This window comes from Trematomus bernacchii, unplaced genomic scaffold (genome assembly GCF_902827165.1).
Source record: "Trematomus bernacchii unplaced genomic scaffold, fTreBer1.1, whole genome shotgun sequence".
Classification (NCBI taxonomy): Eukaryota; Metazoa; Chordata; class Actinopteri; order Perciformes; family Nototheniidae; genus Trematomus; species Trematomus bernacchii.
Genome location: NW_022987698.1, coordinates 796,567 through 818,250, shown reverse-complemented (window position 1 = coordinate 818,250; position 21,684 = coordinate 796,567). Strand labels below are relative to the sequence as shown.

The 21,684-nt window shown below is 39.7% G+C and overlaps 1 protein-coding gene across 1 annotated transcript; it reads left to right on the top strand.

Moving 5' to 3' along the window:
- The first annotated feature begins 855 nt into the window (after positions 1 to 855).
- On the top strand, positions 856 to 15,981 carry si:dkey-264d12.5 (coiled-coil domain-containing protein 30). The gene is given in 20 exon segments (XM_034139094.1): positions 856 to 1,143; positions 2,061 to 2,237; positions 2,333 to 2,453; positions 4,508 to 4,719; positions 5,041 to 5,124; positions 5,365 to 5,436; positions 5,564 to 5,720; positions 6,587 to 6,658; positions 9,571 to 9,686; positions 10,590 to 10,661; positions 11,055 to 11,138; positions 11,424 to 11,522; positions 11,655 to 11,752; positions 11,876 to 11,996; positions 13,677 to 13,789; positions 14,139 to 14,280; positions 14,682 to 14,818; positions 14,914 to 15,025; positions 15,563 to 15,624; positions 15,712 to 15,981. Coding segments are annotated over 20 exon segments (2,262 nt in total). The 5' UTR covers positions 856 to 1,128; the 3' UTR covers positions 15,908 to 15,981.
- The last annotated feature ends 5,703 nt before the right edge of the window (positions 15,982 to 21,684 follow it).

The window sequence follows — 21,684 nt, the reverse complement described above, 5'->3', positions numbered from 1 at the left end:
GTGGTACGCGGAGGAATCTGACATAACAATTTTTTTAATTTATCCGTGTATATGTATGTATGTATGTATATATATATATATATATATATATATATATATATATATATATATATATTGTTTTAACACAAAGGCTTTTCAAAAGTTTTTACATGAACCTAGAATTTAAAAAAAATGCAATAAAGTAAAATATAGTAACATAAAAATAGACAAAAAGTAGAAATACAATATATGGTGCTCTCTGTAGTACAGTGCATATTCTTTTCTATTATTCAACTGATTATTAATTAAGTATTCATTATACAATTTGTTCAACAACTTTATGTGACTTTATGTTAGCTTAAATAGCTTATAATATTATAGTGCAACAGTCCTCAATTATATGATCTGGCTATAAAAAGAACAATTAGCAATAAATGTAGCACAACCCCACGTACTACTACAACAAATTATAAATCATACTTAAAGCAGAATAATAATTTAAAAAAAGGTCCCTTCTTGTCACGTCATGATTTGACGTTGTTAAGGCAGATTCTAACCCATTTGACCTTTTTTTAATCTGCTACTAGAAAACAAAAAAAAATCCTCTAAATGCAGTGGTGTTACGTTTGAGCTATATGTTGAAATACTCAGAAGCAAAGTAAGTAAGCAACCTCAAGTTTAGAAAACGGAAAAAGGAGAGCATTAAATAGGACATGGGTGCTTAAAAAAAGCATAGTTTTTACTGAGATGTGGGACTACTGGTGATTTAAAACTATTTACACTGGTTCCTACAAGACTCCTTCCAGGACCATCGGACAGCCCACAATCACAGCCGGGAGTTCTTACAAGTAGTAACAGAATCTCGCTAAACCACCACTTACTGCAACCACAGGCAAAGATCATTTGTACTGTTTATATTCCCTCAGCCCACATTAGCCATCCTCTCTTTGTCGCTGGTTTTGAGTAGAATTATCTGTTAATGAAACCCCAAAGTATGTGGGCAGTTTAATGGGTGCGATCCTGTTTGCTACGTACCGTTGATTTTCGGTGTTCGGAGTCGAGGTCGGATTTTTCCGGAAAACGAAAAACATTTAAGGCTGAAATGTGACTGTAAACTACGACCGATAGTTGTTTTTCATCGCAGGACAAATGGATCAACCACAGGTACCGAATACATTTGACATTTGCTTCGTTTAGTTTACCTAACCGCTACACTTCATCTAAAACGTCAGACCGTTAACACTTTTGATTATATTTTTCGCTACAAAGCTGGTGATGAAATTAAGTGAGCCCACGTACAGTTTCTTCCTTTATCCAAGTTAAACTTCAAAGTTGATTATAAACATATCTCCAGCTTGTTCCAGCTCTACAAGCTAGGATGTTTACACGGAATATTTGCGTGTTCGTTGTTTATTTAGTTTTTGAATGCCTGAACCCTTAAATCAATTGTAATGTTGTAGATCTCGTGCGTCATGCAATACATGTTTATCCTCATCCTGATACAGTTTGAATCGTTGCAAACGTTAGGATGTTAACTAAACAAAATATATATATTGTGAGTTCTCAGTTCAGAGTCCCATAGACTGTATAACATAGGTTCAAAGTGTGGCTGCAAAGCGTTGCACTAAAATAATGATTGTGCTTTACACGTTAACACACACATTTAGTTTTTCCCAGTTTCAGACTACCACAGAAAGAAACTCCAGCAGTAACACATATGCCAGCGAATAGAGAAATAGAGAAACAGCTGTTCCCCCAAAATGTGCAAACAGCCAAGAGAAGTGTCAGTTATCTCAGTCTAGTTCAGAGTTTGGGAGCCCTTTATTGATAAAGATGTATTTGACAAGCCTTTTATCTTAAAATAATCCCAGAAAAAAATAACACACAAGGTTGTAAATAACCAACATATTATTGCCCTCTATATATTAAGTGTGAATAAAAGTGACAGGGTAAGATTAAATAAAAACAACATATTTTGTTATGGATCCTATCCACACAGTTAAATGACATAATGTTCATTACAAGTAGTCAGCCTTTTTCTTAGTGTGACACAAGGTGGTTTGTCTGTCAACCATCTCTAGGAGGAAATGGAGCAGATCGCCACATGGTTACAGGAGGAGGGACTCGCTCCTGACTCCTCAAAGGAGGCTCAGCTGTGTTTGCTGTGGAGTGCCCTCCAGCGCACCAGAAGCCATCTGAACAGTGTGACATGGGACCTGGACACGCAGCACTCACAGCACTTAGCAGAGATGGCAGAGGTATGTAATCACTGCTGCTTTACTAGTGACATCCAAAACTGCCAATAAGAGCAAGATTTTGTGAATTTCTGCTTCTGCTTCGGTCCGTTTGTAAGGTACGCAAGTCCTTGGAGCAGATCCGATTCTTTACAGATCACAAAGATGTTTTGGTGCATGAGATACAAGATGAAAACGATCTCCTCAAGGACCAGATGCAACGCCTAGTATCCCTTCAAGGTTTGACAGTTTTACCTATAAATAAACATATTCAAATTATAAAAGTGTAAGTGACCACATTCAAACTTCCAAACCTTCAATCTGCACTATGACATAGTATTTCTAATTTGTTGTATGGTATTTTCCAAAAGGCTAATAGTTCAAATTCTTAAAGTGGACCTATCATGCTATATTTGAAACATATATTGTAGGGCCATACCTATATAAAACATGTCTGTGAAGTTTTTTTTTCAAAATACCAAACAGATCATGCATTTTAGCCATGCCTCATTTCGCTCCATTTGCTCTTTTCCAGCCTGTTTTTGCAAGGGCTGATTCTGCTTTTGTGGCAGACTACAGCGCCACTTACAGGCCTGGCATATGTACTACAGCGTCTCCAGCGCTTTCGAGCTGTCTCTCATTCCCCTGATAGGTGGAGAGTTGCCCATACAGTATAGGCGGAGCACCCCTTTTCTGAAAAATTCAAATAATAATCAGCTCCGTTGCAGCCCCGTTTTTAGAGATTTGGGTATGGAGGAAAAGAGAGAGGGTTGTGTTTTCTGACACTTGGTGAGTTCCCTGACACACATATTCATGTATAAAAGACGTACAAAAGTGAATTTTGCATGATAGGTCCCCTTTAAATTATACTGCAGGTATAATACATGTGAAGGCTTTCTACTTATGTCTTTACAATATAATTTGCACGTTTTTTCAGTAACACAAGCCATGTTAACTTACCTATCTTGTTTGGCAATTGTTGAGATGTCAATCTTCAGGTTCTGGACTGTGTCATCAGCTTTGTTGTCTTTGTCGTTTGACTGTTTGGGAGACAGTCGAAGGTGGTCCCATAAAAAAGCTAATATTTCTGGGGAAATATATACTTAAAAATACATATTTGTCGTGACAGGCTAACATGGTGGGAGACGATGAGGCAACAAGAAAAAGGACCCAAATTCAGATAAAAGAGAGGAAGATATCTGGGATTTTTTGATAAAGTGAAAGTAGGCCTACGTACTGACATGAGTATAATGTCCAGTCAAAAGAAAAAAAGAGTCCAAAGGTAACAGAAATTGTGCAGGGGATAAATAGTGCAGGCAGAAAGGTACATATTCAGAGTCAGTTTCCAGGTAACAGAATTCTTGCAGGGTTCAGGGTCTGGAAGGCAACACAATGACTCAAAATGAACAATCTGCAGGGGAATGAGAGCAAACCGGACAGATATATAAAGGGCTGATGAGGCAAAGTAGAAACAGGTGAGCAAGAGTGAATGAGAGTCAGGTGACTGGGACAGGTGAAAGACTCTGAGGTCATCTAGTGGACTGATTGGGTATAGCAATGCCTAGGGAAGTGAGCATGTGGCACAAGGGAGGAACATAGGGGTAAGACAGGATTGAGATAAGAGCCCAGATTTTCAAATTTATAAAGCAAAACCAAGGAAAAGCCTTTATTTTAGGCAAGGGAGCTGAGTGCACACCCTTGTTTACATCAATTAAGCTGTGCTGAGGCACAGAACAGTTATTAATTCCTGGGAATCCACATTACAAACAACCTCACATGGTGATCAAACATCCCCAACGAGGTGGAAAAAGTTTAAGAGATGTGTGTATTTGTCAAGCAAACTTTATTAAGGCAAAAGTCCCCTCCTAATTCTTGTTAACTTGTACAGAGGAGCAATCAAAAAGCATTCTGACTGGAAACATTGCAAACTAGCAAGTCCATTGACATCAGGACAGCAGAAAGCTTACACATCTTCCGGTGCAGACTGAAAACTCATCTCTTTCGACTCCACTTCGAGCAATAAAATGAAAAACAGAAAGCAAAAAACTAAATAAAAAGCACTTATATACTAACTAAGCACTTACATACTAACAAAGCATGTATATTAACAAAGGACTGGAGAGCAGACTACAGAGCAGCTTCTTTCCTCAGGCTGTGAGACTCATAAACTCAAACTCATATTTTATTTTATCATGTTTAGCAACAAGGGACAACAACTGCAGTTTGTGAAAATGACAATGAAATAACTTAATACCTTAGAAATGTTACACTGTCACCATTCTCTGTTGTGATAGATTCCCAGATTAGCGAGGTGGCTAAAATGCTGTACCAGCAGGGTCTCACAGAGCTGATTCACAGCAGCCCCAGTGAGCAGGTGGCCTACCTCCTGGTGGAGAGAGCCTCCTTACTGGAGACGAGCCAGGGTCCAAGCAATCTGATGGGTAATGGAAACATACCCAGCCCACTGGGGACCGGAACCCAGCCACTGAACACCAGTGCACACCAGGTTAGATGATATTTTCAGTTGTACACTAACAGTTCTTAACAAAGCAATGGACAGATAAGGTTTACAGAGCATTGATTCAGTTTTAGATCGGCACAGTGTGTTCGATGTGTATGATGTAGACACACAGGTCGACCAATACTGTGGTTGACCACATGGTTTTCCTGTTTACTCAAACCAGCAGATGGGAAACGTTCTACAAACCACACATCTATGTCTGGTGAAAGTGTGAAACTTCTTAAGTGAAGAAAATAGTGTCCAACAAATGTGTGTACGTGGGGATAGGACTTAGTCTATGTTTCTCTGCTCTGGTCTTTCCACAAGGTGGCAACTCGTCACAGCCAGAGCCCATGGAAGAGACTATTTGGACTCCACAAAGCTGCTCAGAGCAAACATACTTTTATTCCTGTAGGTCCTTTTATCTAAAGTAATGTTTGTGCTTTCCATACAGTACTAACCAACACTAAAAATGTACTCGGGTCAGTAGAAAAATCAGGGAACATCAGCCAAACTGACTTAATTTTGTTCTTCCAAGATGCATGCTAGCGTATGAGTATTTTGCATGTTTTCTGTTAAACAGCATCAACTTTATCTGCAACCTTTTTTTTTCTTCCAGCGTTGTTAAGCTCTGTTTCCAGCTCAAACTAGGGCACTTTGCATGGCAGAAGAAATGCAAGATTCCACACCACTGATGCATCTTGATCCGGTGCATTTCTTAAGGTCTTGTTTCTGTTCTTGCATGCCTGTATGAACATTCTTGTTTTAGTTTGTCGGTTCTCGTCATTGTACAGCAATCACTTAACTCTTGGTCATTTAAATAAGTTGCCATCCCTCACTCTTTCTTTAGGCTGAGGCCAGACATTTGGCAGGCAGTTTGGAGAGGGAGTGTTCCCGTCTGGAGCGGGACCTGGAGGAAGGGTCCCGCCGTCTGGCCATGGCCCACAATGAGATCCGACGCTTGACTGATGAGCTGGAGTCTGCTCATTTGACCCAAAGAGCTTATGGTGAGTGACTCATATATTTTTTTGCACATTCTATGGACAATCTTGCACTAATGTACATTCTCAAAATATTGAAGTGACTGTTATTTTGTATATATTGATTGTTGTGTTTTTATGTAGGTCATAATGTGTGCACATGTAAAAATGTGTCTTAGACTGTGTGTATATATACATATTTGCACATTATATTTAAATATTTTATATACATTTGTTTTTATATTCGGGATTGTGGGAAACGGTATTTCAATCTCTCTGTCTGTACCATAGACGTCTGTACACACAAACTGGAAGATTGACAATAAAGTTGACTTGACTTGAGATTAATCAGCCACTTGCAAGCAGACTATGTGATTTTTAAAGAGATATTTTTTTATGGTAACACAGTAACAGTTCCTACATTTCTTTATTTATCATTAAAACAAGGTTGAAAGCTGAAATATTTATTTATTTATTTGGTTTGTTATTTTATATTTTCTTGATTACCAATTACCTCTTTCATCAACTTGTTTGTTTATTTATGTGTTTGTTTGATTGTTGTTTTTATGTTTTTGCTGTAAACTTCTTCTCACCCCTTTTCGGATGTGTAAATAGGTAGTTCATTTGTTTATATATAATTTGTAAGTCAGTAATATTTTTGTTTATCAATTTGACACTGCTTAAGTTTGTATAGTATAATAATTATCATGTTTCATTTCATTGTTATTATTATTTCTTTGTATTATTGCACATTCTAAATGAATCAAACCAAATCAAGTAGAGAACAATCATCCCAATTGTTCATGTTACTCCTCTAAATATTGCATATAACATTTCTTACCATCATACAATATCTTAAGATTTGTGTTTATCCTATCGTCTGTGCTTTTTAGAGCCTGAGCTGCAGGCAGCCCAGCAGGAGGAAGAGCAACTCAGACAGGAAGTACAGAAACTGAAGAAATATGGTGAGAATTGTTATTTTTTATTTTATTATAATGTGTAATATATACATATATTTGAATGTGTTTCCAGGTCATTTACATATGTGATTAAGCTCATGTTGGGTGTAAAAGGGAGACTGGACCTGTTCTACAGTCCCCACACAGCTCAGAGTTATTCTTTTTGTATAAAGCTCACACAGGATGGAGATTAGTCCAGCATGAACTGAATAAGAGGAAAGCACCATTTATAGTTTCTATTTTACTAAACTAAAGTTTTATGCATCTGGGCCAAGATCTTTAGGTTGTGGGGGAAACCCACGTGAACAAGGGGGGGAATGTGCACACTCCACACAGTGTTTTTGTTAAATCATTTTAAAAAAAGAGCCTAAAATAAAAAAAAACATGTATAAAAGTTTATAAAGTGTGCAACATGTTAGAATACTCACAATCACCCAGCCTTTAACAGAGGAAATTAGACAAGTATTCTTTTTTCAATCCAATGTGTGCATTGGCAATGTGTGACTCAGTGCCCCGGCACTTATTACCCCAGGGCATTTAGTACAGATCGCGTTCACACCGGAGTACTTTTCCCTGAGGGAAGATTACGCAAATGAGCCGCTGACGTCACTTCGTCTTCTTTTGCTTTGGGTTTACTGGCAGGCCGCAAACAACTTCACGGCGTATACTGCCACCCGGAGTCCCCGGCCGGAAGTCCCCGGAGTTGGGGACTGGCTTCAGTAGAAGCTGCTGGGACTCCCAGCAGCTTCTACTGAGTAAATCGCCAGAACGCCGACACCTCCTCATCTCCACCGCTCCCATGTTTTATTTTGTGTTGCCATAAGTTAGTCTCTCTGCATTTGTGCACTGGGCGAATGCTAATAATGCTAATGGCAGGATAATAAAATGGCGGCTCTACAAAACATTTCAGAGTTGTACAGGGCGTGGTTTGCAATTCGCCCAGCCAATCAGAACTGGGGCACTTTTTTCCCCCAGGAAAGTACCATCTCTCAGCAGGCACTAAAAATGGGGGTAAAAGTTCCCGAGATTAAGTGCTCTTTTTGGTGTGAACGCGATATAAGGGGTACTAACGGAACTAAATGCGAAAAGTATGGTGAAAAGTACTCCGGTGTGAACGCGGCTCAAGATGCCGCCGTGCATATGTCCTCCACACTCACGCCGTTAAATAAGGCTGTTGACACAGCCATAGCTCGTGTAGAGTGTGCACGGACCCCCGTGGGGAAGGCTCTCCCCGCCTGTCCGTAGGCATGTGCAATGCACTCGCAGAGCCAGCCTGCCAGGCGTTTATTGGGCAGAGCTTTTCCAGTTACCCCACCCCCGAAGCACACAAACAGCTGTTCAGTGCGTCTAAGGGCAGACGTGCGCTCCACATAATATGCCAGCGCACGCACCGGGCAGAGGAGGTGTAATTTAGCCTCCCTCGCCCCACTATGGGGGGGAAGAAACCCCCCAACTGAATAGCCCTCGACCTGAACGCACTCCTTAGGCTCTTGGGCACAAAGGAGGGGTTCGGTCTGAGTGTTGCCCCGCTCTGGTCACCCTGGATCATTAAATAACTCGGGTGCACCGATAAAGCGGTTAACTCAGACACTCTTTTGGCTGATGTTAAGGCAAGTAGCAATGCTGTCTTCCACGACAGTGCTTTCAGGGAGGAGAGCTCTAGAGGCTCAAATGGTTCTGTGACCAGAGCCTCGAGCACCAGCAGCAAGTCCCACTGCGGAGCAAGCCCTCTGTCCACCAATAACTGTAAGTGCGACAAAATAGATAGGGGCTCTATTTTCCGCTCCTCACACCATCGCAGGAATCCCAACCACTTCGGCCTGTAACAGGCTGTGGTGGATCCCGCTCTAGCTGCCTGGATAGACTGAATAACACTATCAGACAATCCACCCTGCCTTAGCCTGTCCCTCTCAGGAGCGGGCCCAGATCCGCTTTACCACATCCGGGTGAAGCGCCCACTCGCCTGGCAGGGGTCCGCCCCTCGACATGAGGTCGGCCCCCCTGTTTTCCAGACCCGGAATGTAGAGGGCTCTCAGAGATAACACCACCTCTGCAGCCCATAACCACAATTTCTCCGCTGTGGTCAACAAAGCGGCGGAGCGGACTCCGCCCTGCCTGTTGATATATGCTACTGTGGTCCTGTTGTCGCTCCTGACCATTACATGTGTGAAGCTGACCATTGAGCGGCCCGACCAAGTATTTATTGTCAAAGCATTTAATATATTCATTGCTATCGGGATGTTAAGAGCATTCCATGGAATATAACAAAAAGTGTTTCTGAAATAAATTACATACCCCACCTTTAAGCTGTAAAATGATGTAGGTTTCTACTGTAGCCTTGTACTTAGAAAACAAACATCAGAGAGGAAGAAGAGATGGAGAGATAGAGCTTTATCTGGCAGAGAGAGAAAGACTCCTGCCGAGCAATTCTGCAAACTTACAGAGAAAAAAAAGAAGAGAATAGAATTGTATACCACACATTAGCAGTGACACATGCACACAAACTAAGACAGTCCTCTTTCCCAAGCGTGCATGTGCTGACAGGACAACAGCTCTCACTTTCATTTGTGCTCATGCACCTGCTCACACTTTCTGTTATTCTCATTACGCAGAGTGAACCTCGTCCAACATCAAACATCGGTGTTACCACAGTGTGATCTCATGATCCTTTTCAACAAGTTCCCATAGCTAAAGCCAAATAAGTTGTTTGTCAGTGCTGTTAAAACCAGCGTTAATGAGGTTTAAGTGCCTGCTAAATGACTTGGAGAAAAATATCCAACTGTGGTTTTTTTCAAGGAATCTTATCTTATCTTATTTTCTTTGGCTCTTTTCTGCTGTAACAATGTAAAATCCCCTCTCTGGGACTAATAAAGGTATTCTTATTCTGATTCTGATTCATTATCTGACTTCATTTAAAGAAATGGTGGAACTGCGAAAGGCCAAAGAGCTGAATGATCGTCTGGACCTTGAGATCAGAGCATTGAGGACTCGGGTACGCACTCTGGATGCTGAGAAAAACTCTTTACAGCAGACGGTAAGATTGGATTACGGTTTATTTCTAGAAACATTAAAAGGAGGTAACCCTTGGTCAATAATTGTTATTTTCGAGTTTTGGCAGCATATACACTGCAGACACTGTACTTAAGTTTTGTTCACTTTACTCTAATTGACGGCTAAGGTAAGTCTTTTTGTGGGCCATATTAAAAGTCGGGATGAATCGTACTTCTAGAAAGAGTGTGTGAGATCTGTATTTTGTCAAATCTGTTTACAATTTAGCCTGAACAAAGTGCATGCTGTTGCCCTTTCCACAGTAAAATGTGTACGAGTTTGATTCTGGCAATGTTGCAGTCTCAATCGTAACAACACCTGCACATTTGTGTGGTGCGCTTTAGGCAGGAATCTAGCGTACAAGCCATAATAACAAAGCATTGGACTGATAATGTTTACAGAGCATTCATTCTGGGACCTGTGTTTGTTGAGCACAGTGTGTGTTCGATGTGTATGTTGTAGACACACAGATCAATGACAGTTGCTCAGATGTTCCCCGACCAACCAATACAACACACAGCTTTCCTGTTTACTCAAACCAGCAGATCGAACACTTTCTACAAACCACACATCCAGTCTGAGACACATATTCATTTTTCTGTGTTTTTTTAATAGTTTTTGTTTTAAGTGTCAAACTAATGTGTGCCACTCGTATAGATAAAGATAAGACACGTGTATTCAAGATTCAAGGTTCAAAGGTTTATTGTCATAACATATACATACTATGGTGTATGTAATGTATGAAAAACTTAGATCGCAGGTTCCTCAACAGTGCATTGATGTAATGAATAAATGAACTGCAAAGCTGAATGATCAATTTACAAGAAATAATCAGTAAATAAATAGGTCTTAAAAAATGTAAGGCAGCCTGTATATGTGTATGTCTCAGGTGGTTTCTCTGCAGAGCGAGGAGGAGCAGCAGCAGCAGGGGAAAGTCAACCAGAGTGATGAGTTAGCTAAAGTAAGTCTCACTGTACAGAACCCCGGCCTTTACATCTGATACCGAAACAGTCAGTCTCTAACTCTGAGTAACTGTAATTCAGTATTTAACAGCTACAGATCTTTTGTTTGGAATGTAAAATGCTTGAGTGTCCTACACTTTAAATAATGCAAAGTAATTAGTTTACTCATTTGTATAACAATGTGTGTGCAAATATTGAGAAAAACTGCAGTAAAGTTAGCAAGACATGGATTATGATGACATTACAAAATATTACCTGTTGGAAGCCTAGGTGTCTGTATCGTTTTGAAATGTAGAAATCCCCATTTGCGAAACTTGTGAATTGCATTCTGAATGTAGAGGCTGTGATGAGACAGACTTTTGGTAACTACATTGATCTGTGGTGTTTCCCAGGTGGTGCTTCTGCAGAGAGAAGTGAAGCTGCTGCAGTCAGCCCTGCAGGAGCCTCAGATCAACCAGGCTAAAGAGTTGGCTGGAGTAAGTCTCACTGTATCAATCCTTGAGCATTACATGAGAAGATTACACCTGCTTAACTGCTATCCCCAAATCAAAACAGAAAAGATTCCTCACAGTTTGGTCAATGTTCATATGCATGGGTCCCTCTACAAAGTTATGTTGTATTTACTGAACAGTCTTGTGTCACTGACCAAGTCTTGTTCTTGTCAAACACATTGTCAAACATGTTGGTATTACCAAACATAACTTCATTAAATGAATTTGGAGTTGATACATGTCTGAATGTTGATCTTGTTCTGGTTCCAGTCCCAGGAAACTAAATTAAATCAGAGCAAAGAGTTCTGCAGAGATTTACAAGATAAGCTCAGCACCCAGTCGAAATGCCTTTTGGAGAAGGAGTCAGAAGTGAGTGATATCAATTATTATTATAACTCAGAAACAGATTATTTTTTACAAGAGATATTGAGTACACAGTAACGGTACAATATAGCTTGTTTCCTATTATATAATGTCAAAATCGTTCTATTATCTTTTCAGATACTTTCCCTCAAACAGCAGCTGGAAACATCTCAAAATGAACTGGATAACCTTACTGCTACCGTCTGCACCAAAGAAAACCATCTTCAGGAGCAAAAGTAGGGAACTCTAACTCCACACACCATCCAGCAGATGTATATATAGATACATACTGTGCTGTATGTGCATGCAAACTCTCATTGTTGCAGTAACATCGAGAAAGTTTCTGTGTGTGTTTGAAGACTGGGTAAGCCAAAAGAGGCAGATTCACAGCACTCTGAAAACACTGACTGCCAGGTGAAAGATGATAAAGAACTACAGACACAACAACAGCTGCAGAACAAGGAAAACACACTGCTTAAGGTAATTTATTCTATATTTGAATTACCGGAAAATGTGTAATTAATCAGGTCAACTGCATGTGTGGTTATTGTGGAGGAAATTCTTAAGAGAAAGTGATAAATGGACACAGTTTGTCTTTTATTGTATATAATAAAGTAATAAAGAAAGTCAATATACAAGTGAAATCGATTCCAAATGTAGGAACAGAGCCACTTCATCCTCAGAGGATAAAATGGCTTTGCACCCAGAACACAGCTTACAGTCACACTATGGCTGGTGCCCCACGAGGACAAAAACGGGTTGTATCCGCATATTTCTCTTGCGTATAGCCCTTTTTGCCACACGAGGCCGTAACTAAACGATAGAAACGGACCCCGCAAACGATAACGGGTCCAAAGGTGGATAGATCTGGGAACGGAGCGCTCTGGGGGGTCCAACGGCTCCGTGTGATCGCCTCTATACGATCATTTTGTGATAATGATGACGCAATAGCCCTGCCTCCCCCCACCTCTGCTGCTCACCCCCGCAAAAGTACACTGCACACTGAATTCAGATTATTTATCTTTATCTCGATATGGACATAAACGCGAGTGAAGTCTAATCTGACAGGACGGAGACACGCACACACTTCAAGTCAGATCATCACCCTTAGCTATTTTAATTACCTCTCAAACTACCTAAACTAGTTATAAATATGTTTATTTTTTACTGTCGGCCGGGTCACTCATTACTGGATCAGCTGCTGCATGAGACAGACACTGACGCTGTCAGAAGAGAGGAAAAAGAGACAGGCTCTGTGTATTTGATCATTATATAGAGTCGTTATTCATTTGTTTTAAAGCTTAATAAATAACAAAGAAGACCTTTGACCGGCACTTTTATAATTTTGTCCGGAAGATTTAAACTTTTAACACACGTTGACCGGCGAAAAACTCTGCCCGGTTCCCTCGGCCCCCACCACGGTGAATAAACAGAAGCGCAACCATGACGACCATGCTTCTTCGCTGCTTTTGTGGAGGAAGTTACAGCGCCACGTACAGGCTCGGCATATGTACTGCACCTTTTTCCAGTGGTTGGAGCTAAACTGAGCTGTCTCGTGTGAACAGACACTATCCGGTGTATATTGCGATTGCGTTAATCCAATGCGTTTTGCCGTATGCGTTCCCGTGGGGCACCAGCCTAAATAGTAGAGAGAATAGCCAACTGGTCCCACCCTTAAATTCCCTTAGGCATCATCTAAACATCCCCACCATTAAACCATAAAACCCCCTTGTCCTTAACCATTTGCATATCCCCTTTTTACACTTCCTTTTGCCCTCCTGAAATGTAAACCCTTAACATATGTCTCTGTTAAACACACCTGTTTAGCAGGTCTCCCTTGAAAAAGAGATCAATGATCTCAATGGGATACACCTGGATAAATAAAGGTTTGAAATACAAGACTAAAAATACAATTTAACAGTGCAATCAGAGTAAAAGACTATATGATGATTTGACACGACAGGTATGTGTCATAACTCCCATTCATCATACGACTGTCGACAGGTACTAAAAGACGTAAATAACTCTTGCTACCCATGTGACAAACTAACAGAGTACAAAGCTATTCATTCCCATTATTGTTTCTGCTGTAGTTGCATCACGCTCAACATGCACTGTAACTGTATATTTGACTGCTGTTGTCTGTAATTTGGATCGCAGGAGTCTCTAGATTATCAAGACGCAGTAAAGGCTCTGTTGGACAGCCGAGATGAGTGCGAGACACTCAAGAAGGAGATCTGTGACACCCTGAAATGCCTTGATAAAGAGCGAAGGTAACAGCCTCACGATGTTGCCAACAGCGAAATATAAACCTGGCAGAAAAAAAACAAAAAAAATCGAAATCTCATGATAATCTCTAAAGTCATTTTTGTATTCAAGCCACTATGTCTGTATATATATATATATATACAGACAGAGTAGACACTTTTTCTCCATCCTGTATAGTACATTTAAAACGTTGACATTAATGACAACATATAACAATGTCCCTTCATAGTACAATCATATATTACATATCAAGTAATGATAATAATATATGTTGTATGGCTTTTTTTGGATGACACATTTAAATCAATATAATATAATATTAGTAAATCTGTTATTTGGTCTATTTTCTTACAGTAAAAAACATGAAATGAAGGAAAAGCACAAGGTGAGACTGTGTCAGGCCAAGCAGACATGTGATCATGAAACCATGTGGCGTGACGAGAAGATAAAAAGTCTGGAGCGAGAGCTGTTCTTGTGTTCCCATTCAGTAGCAAAGGTAAATCCGCCTCTTTGTCCTTCTTTAAAAAAGAAAAGAAAATAGGATGTTTGAGGTGACACAGCCAGATATAAGTCATACATTATGAAGCTGCTTATGAATGAATGAATGTCTCTTTATCTTTCTGAAATGTATCACCATTTGTTTGTTTTTTAAATATATATACAATATTTATTCATACCTTTGTTGGTATAGGAGTGTTTGCTCTGGAAAAAGGATTACTTATTTTTTTTCTTCTGTAGATACAGCATGTATTATTGATTTAGTGACCATGGCAACAGCCTGTCATAAAGTGTGTAAATTATTATATATGTGGTGAAGGTCCACAGGGGAGAACTAAATTCTCTATAGACTTTTTTTAATCCGTGAGAAGGAAATTATGTTGTTTTTTTGTTTTCCAGGAAAAGGAGTTCATCACACGCATTACTGTGGAGAATGAGAAATTGCTGGTGGAGAGGAGAAGGCTTTTACAACAGCTGAATGAGGAGGAGCACAAAAAGAAAGACAGTTATCTAACAGCTTCTTTGTCCACATGCAGGTACTGGCCTTACACAGTCAGCACATGAAACAGACACCAGTTGATAGGATGATTTCATATTTAGCCATTGAAAACATTTGTGTGTTGATCTTAAGGGTGGATTTCTTAGAGATGGAAAACAAGAAACTAGGAAACAGGATACTCCACATGACCAATCAGCTAGCTGTCCTGGAACGCAGCTTGCACTTTGCTGAGGTAACAGGCACAGTTAAGTCACCTCCTTTTTTACACACACACTAGTTGCTGCTGTTTTGTTATAGTTTTGCCATCGTTAGGCTACTTTAGATCAGCTTTCTAACAAGGGACACGACCATACATTTGTAGCTATGCATGCTCATCTGAAAGGCTGTGTGTTTGCAGACATAGGACACTGAAGTCGTCCTCTGGGAAGTGAACCATGACTCTCTGTACAAAATATCCATTCAGTTCCTTAGTTTATGAGATATTTAATCTGTTCAGACCTACCAAAGCCTCAGGTTATCAGGCTCAGCTGCCCTTTGTCAGCCTCAGGTGCACACATTCATATTTAGAAAGTTAGCACAACGTGTTTAATCACTGTTAATCTCATATGAAATCTTAATTTTAAATGATGTTAACCATACTTTATTTATCCATACAATGACTGCTAAGATTTTTGATTCTAAAAAAAAAAGATTTACCTTTGCTAAGTCTTATAAAGAAAGACACAATTATTTTGGAATGATAAACTATTAATCTCACATACTTTTTGTTTTGTTTTATTAGGAACTTAAAAACACATCTAATCTCAGGCACGTTTTAAAATCCATCCCTTTGCAAGCGTCAAGGTGAGTCTGATTCAGAATCTTAGCGCAACCTGTTGCCTGCTTAGAAACACACCATTACATGTCTATGAACTTTGATTGTGTCCCTAGTGTGATGATGCCTGAGACGTCTGATATTCAGGGCTGTTCGGACTGTACTCAGAACAAGCAGAGACACGTGACTTCCCCCCCTCTCGGTTTTGTCTGTGGGACTCGATCAGCAGAGATGGGCTACATGAATCTGACTTCCCCCCAGAGACACTCAGACTACACGACTCTCAGCAGCTCAAAAGATCTGAGTTCCTAAAATGTCATGTTTATCTGCAACATGAATACACTGTACAGAATTGTATTTATTTGTGAGTAAATTAATAAACAAAACAGCAGTATTTTTTCTCCTTTCTCTTCTCTCACAATTGTAAAGTTTATACTGAACATAAAAAGTCCTGGGGCCTCATTTATAACGCCTTGCGTAGGATTCACGTGGGAAGGATGCTTACATAGTACAAAGCAAAAAAATAGGTACAGAAATGTTCCGACATTTTCCGATTCACAAAACATTGCGTACCGGCGAGGGAAGTGCGTACGACACTTCCTACGCCTGTTTCCCTTTATAAATCACAATCGACTCGAAATGCGGCGCAGCTTTTGCGGGCTTCACGTAACGCCCATATTTGCCTATAGAGAGGCGAAGTCCCTCCCCTTCCGGTGGGACTCATGGGACCTTATTTCGGAAAAAAGTTTGTATTGAAGTCAATAGAGAGAGAAAGATTATCTTTCGATCCCGTTTGAATTGTGCCACGAATTACACATATGATGTTTGTCAATCTTAAATAATAATTTCCATGTCAAAAAAGTCACAGTTTGTCGTAAAACTGTTGAAATATAAGACTATGAAAAATACGCAACTAGAAAGACTACAAATCCCAGAATCCCGGTCCCGCATGCTGGCTCTTACGGAACCGACTAACTCCCCTTGTGTGTATGTACAGCTCTCAACATGCCCAGACTTGTAGTGATTTTCACCTCTTTTAATACTTTTCGCCTCATTCTGAAAGAAAGAAGTGAAATGTGCCAACGTGACGGCCGTCTTGGTGTGTGGTGCGAGATGGGAGATGTAGTTCATTGAGCGGTTTCACACAAAAAAAGTGTTACTTCACAGTTTTACGACACATTTTTATTTTTTTGACTTGTAAAATTATCTTTTAAATTGACAAACATCATATGTGTAATTCGTGGCACAATTCGAACGGGATCGAAAGATAATCTTTCTCTCTCCATTGACTTCAATGCATAACTTTTCCGAAATAAGGTCCCATGGAGCTCAACCGGAAGGGGAGGGACTTCGCCTCTCTATAAATAGTCAAATAAACGCCCATTCATTCATTCATTTTGACTGACTGCATGAAGAAGATCGCAGGAAATGACGACAGAACAGCTAAAAAAGACATCTCTCACACCGTGTCAGATTTTGGTTATTTTGGGGAGGTCGAGATAAATCATATTGTTTGGTGGATGCAGTTTGAACCAGAGTAGCAGCATGGAGGTCGGATCGTCACCAAAATAAATAAATAAATTGCAAACATTGCGTAGAAACTGGCGTACGCCATTTTTTGAGCGTATATCCCTTTATAAATGTATCCTTTTGACTAGTAGGCCTCTAGGACTCCTTAAAATAATATGAATAGACAACCGGTACATCTCAATAAATATCCACCCAAAGGAATCAATTCTGAATTTGTGCTCACAGTTAAATCAGTTAGATTTTGGCAGAAATAGTTTCACACTTAATGTGCTCTGCCATGTAGTCAAACAAATAATAATTCATCTTAATTATCCTTGCTTTGCCAGTCTCTCAAATTGAAACAAGAAAATCTGTTTCACATAGAAGTTGAACAATGACATGTGTTGTGACTTTAGTGTGTATGTGTGAGCTTACTGTACAATACAATTATAAAACTAGAATAATCCACTTTTACTTAAAGTGGAAAAGAAAACCAACTCTCAGACAAAATGCTTTGGAAAATTGTATTTGTTCTTGAAAGAGTCTTACAAATATCAAATAATCACACCGCAAAGACCAGAAAAGACCAGGGGCCTCATTTATAAAGGGATATACGCTCAAAAAATGGCGTACGCCAGTTTCTACGCAATGTTTGCGATTTATAAAATACTAACTTGACGGGAAAATGTGCTGTCCTCCACGCAAACTCTATCCCATGCGTACGCACTAAGCACACAAACGGGAGAGACGAGAAACTGCGACACCGTTGGCAGAAGGAAGAATGGAGAGAAATATGTGGAAATAATGCCATAAATAAAATGTTACCTCTCATTTATCAAATATGAAGAATTCATTTTCAAACATTGATTAAAGCCAATCTTTAAATGATTAAACAAACGCCTGTTTGAGACTCCTCAGTACACACAAAAACATAACTTGGAGAAATAAATAAATACGGATATGCTATTTAAAACCACCTCGAATATGTTGTGTTAATGTTATGAAATGTTTTCTCATAAATGATGCGGTAAGCAGGAGGACAGAATTACGTCTAAACTGACGCCGTTTTGCATTTCTATAGGTTGTAGATACGAGTATGGTTTTATATACTATCACGTTTAATCATGTTTTATGCCGTTTGCCAAGACTTGATAAGCCGCTCGTAAAACACAGGAGGTATGGAAACTAAGAACACCATATGTGGTAAATTGTACAGCTAATATAACACAACACATTAGTTGTATTTCCTTTAACTGGTGGATTATGGATATATAGTTGCTGATCGACAGCTGGAACACGAAACCACCAAATACAACAAAAATAATTCAGATCCAGTCGTCATGACTCCACTCCGGAGGGATTCCCGATCATTTCTTACAGTTTCTCATCAAGGGGGTGTCTCCTGTCCCCGGGACAAACACACTGCCTGAGGAAGGTTATGTGTATTTTTTTTGTCATTAACTTTTTTCGGACCACTTATTTATTTATTTTGGTGACGATCCGACCTCCATGCTGCTACTCTGGTTCAAACTGCATCCACCAAACAATATGATTTATCTCGACCTCCCCACAATAACCAAAATCTGACACGGTGTGAGATGTCTTTTTTAGCTGTTCTATCGTAATTTCCTGCGATCTTCTTCATGCAGTCAGTCAAAATGAATGAATGAATGGGCGTTTCTTTGACTATGTATAGGCAAATATGGGCGTTACGAGTCGATTGTGATTTATAAAGGGAAACAGGCGTAGGGAGTGCCGTACGCACTTCCCTCGCCGGTACGCAATGTTTTGTGAATCGGAAAATGGCGGAAAATGTATGTACCTATTTTTGTGCTTTGTACTACGTAAGCAACCTTCCTACGTCAATCCTACGCAAGGCGTTATAAATGAGGCCCCTGCACACACAATTTGCAATGATACAGGTATAAAACACATTTATACAGGAGCATTAGGGTGGTCCTTCAAATTGAAAGTCGGAAAGTCTAAGCTCCAACCCACAGAATTAATTCTATTAGTCAAGAAAACTCTCCTGGTGAATTTTTTCCTCAATCTGACAAAATGTACCCCTGCCTCATCAACCTTGAAGTTTAGCCTCAGTTGTGGCAGCCCAGGTTGATGAGGGAGGGGTAAATGTTGTCAGATTGAGAACAAAATTCACCAGGAGAGTTTTCTTGACTAATAGAATGAATTCTGGGGGTTGGAGCTTAGACTTTCCGACTTTCAATTTTAAGGACCACCTTACTGAGGCTAAACTTCAAGGTTGATGAGGGAGGGGTAAATGCTGTTGGAATTTGAATAAAATTCACCAGGAGTTTTCTTGACTATCATAATGAATTCCGGTGGTTGGAGCTTAAAATAAATGAATTCGAAAATGTACATGGCACTAAGGACCACCCTAAGGAGCATCTTACTCCAATAGTACAAATGTATAGAAAGAGTTCAGGCATCAGGAGTCACACCAGCTAATTCAAAGCTCATCTGGGTTAAACTGAAGTGCTATTTCATAATGAATATCAGACTGAAAGAACAACAATACGACATTAATGACAAAACTGGCAAAGTAAACAAACATCTGCTCCCTCATCAAAAAAGCACAGCAGAGGATGTTCTTCCTGAGGCAGCTGAAGAAATTCAACCTGCCAAAGACGATGATGGTGAACTTCTACACCTCCATCATCGAGTCCATCCTCACCTCCTCCATCACCATCTGGTACGCCGCAGCCACAGCCAAGGATAAGGGCAGGCTGCAGCGTGTCATCCGCTCTGCAGAGAAGGTGATCGGCTGCAATCTGCCATCCCTCCACGACCTGCACGCCTCCAGGACCCTGAGGCGGGCAGGGAAGATAGTGGCCGACCCCTCCCACCCTGGACACAAACTGTTCGCCCCCCTCCCCTTTGGCAGAAGGCTGCGCTCCATCAGGACCAAAACCTCACGCCACCTGAACAGTTTCTTCCCCTCCGCTACCAGCCTCTTAAACAAGGCCCGGCCCCCCCGCTGACACTTTACCTCAGCCACATCATAGACTATAGACTATATGCATTACATTAATGCACACAATGTCATACTCCTTTCTGCACATATTCTGATTTCACATTTCTTAGTTTATATGCAAACATTCATTCATAGCATTCTATTTCCATGTAAATTACTGCTTTATTTAATTTAAATTTGTATTGCTATTTAACTGTATTTTATTACGGTGTAAAAGATTTTGTGTTTTATATTAGATTTCTTGTTTTTTATATTTTATGTATGCACCATGACATCAAGTCAAATTCCTAGTATGTGCGAACCTAGTACCTGGCAATAAACCTGTTTCTGATTCTGATTCTGATTTTCTGAAAAAAATGTACTTTCAATATTGATCGAGCTCTAATGATTTGTCAATGCAATTACATCAAATTCTATTCAAATCCTTTTCTTCTACTAAAGCTTAGCAGAGTACAGCATACTGGGTTCTCCCTTTAAGCTTTCTTCAGAAATTGATCAAATTATATTAAATGTCCATTCCTCCAACACATCTTTGAGAAATGGCAGAGAGCCACTGCAGTCACGGGATAAATGTTTATTTTGTTCCATTCTGAATGAACTAAAGGCAAGACATCCCTAACATAAAGTTTCTCTGTTGTTAACATTTATGTCTACGACCCCCATTTCAATACTTTGTCAAATCATTCAAATTGGATGCTTTGAAGACAACATTATTAATCTGACTCACTGACATTATGGTGATTATAGTATCTTAAATTGGTGAAGATATCATTAATAAACATTGTACATGAACACTGTGAATACAGTTAACGAAGAGCAGCACATCGCTTTACAGAAGAGGAAAGACTGACACACAAATCACACATTAACAGGGGGAAGAAAAGCTATCGCTGCCGCAACAGAGCTAACAAAATAATAAAGGACAGCTCTCACCCAGGTCACAGACTGTTCTCTCTCCTGCCTTCTGGGAGAAGATACAGGAGCTTCAAGTCACGAACAAACAGACTCAAAAACAGTTTATATCCCTGGGCCGTCAGGCTGCTTAACCACCACACATAATGCAACAACCATAACCATTCTCACACATACACACACTTTTAATGCACTTTATATACTATTTTCATATCAATATCTTTAACTATTTATTCCCCCGTATGATTTGTAGCCTTTATTTAACCAGGTGAAAAATCCCATTGAGATCAACGATCTTTTTTTCAAGGGAGACCTGCGGTTGTTTATGTTGTCTGTCCTATTGCCGTGTTTTTTAGTGTTCTGTATGTGTTTGTATTTTTTGCACACCGGGACAGTGTTGCACTCTGAATCTCGTTATACTCTGTGTACAATGACAATAAAAGGCTTTAACTTGAAACTTTATTGAGATTTATAAAAAATGCGACAAAATTTGAGTGTCAATAAGTATCAGTTAAAAACAGAGATACATTTGGCAAAGTGACATACAAATAAATAAGATGGATCAACAAGTGCAGATCAAACATGTAAAAAGTTGACTTATATACATCTGGAAAAAAATGCAACAAAAACATTTGATATCCGGATAAAAGACAAGAGTGTATTTATAGTTGTCCCT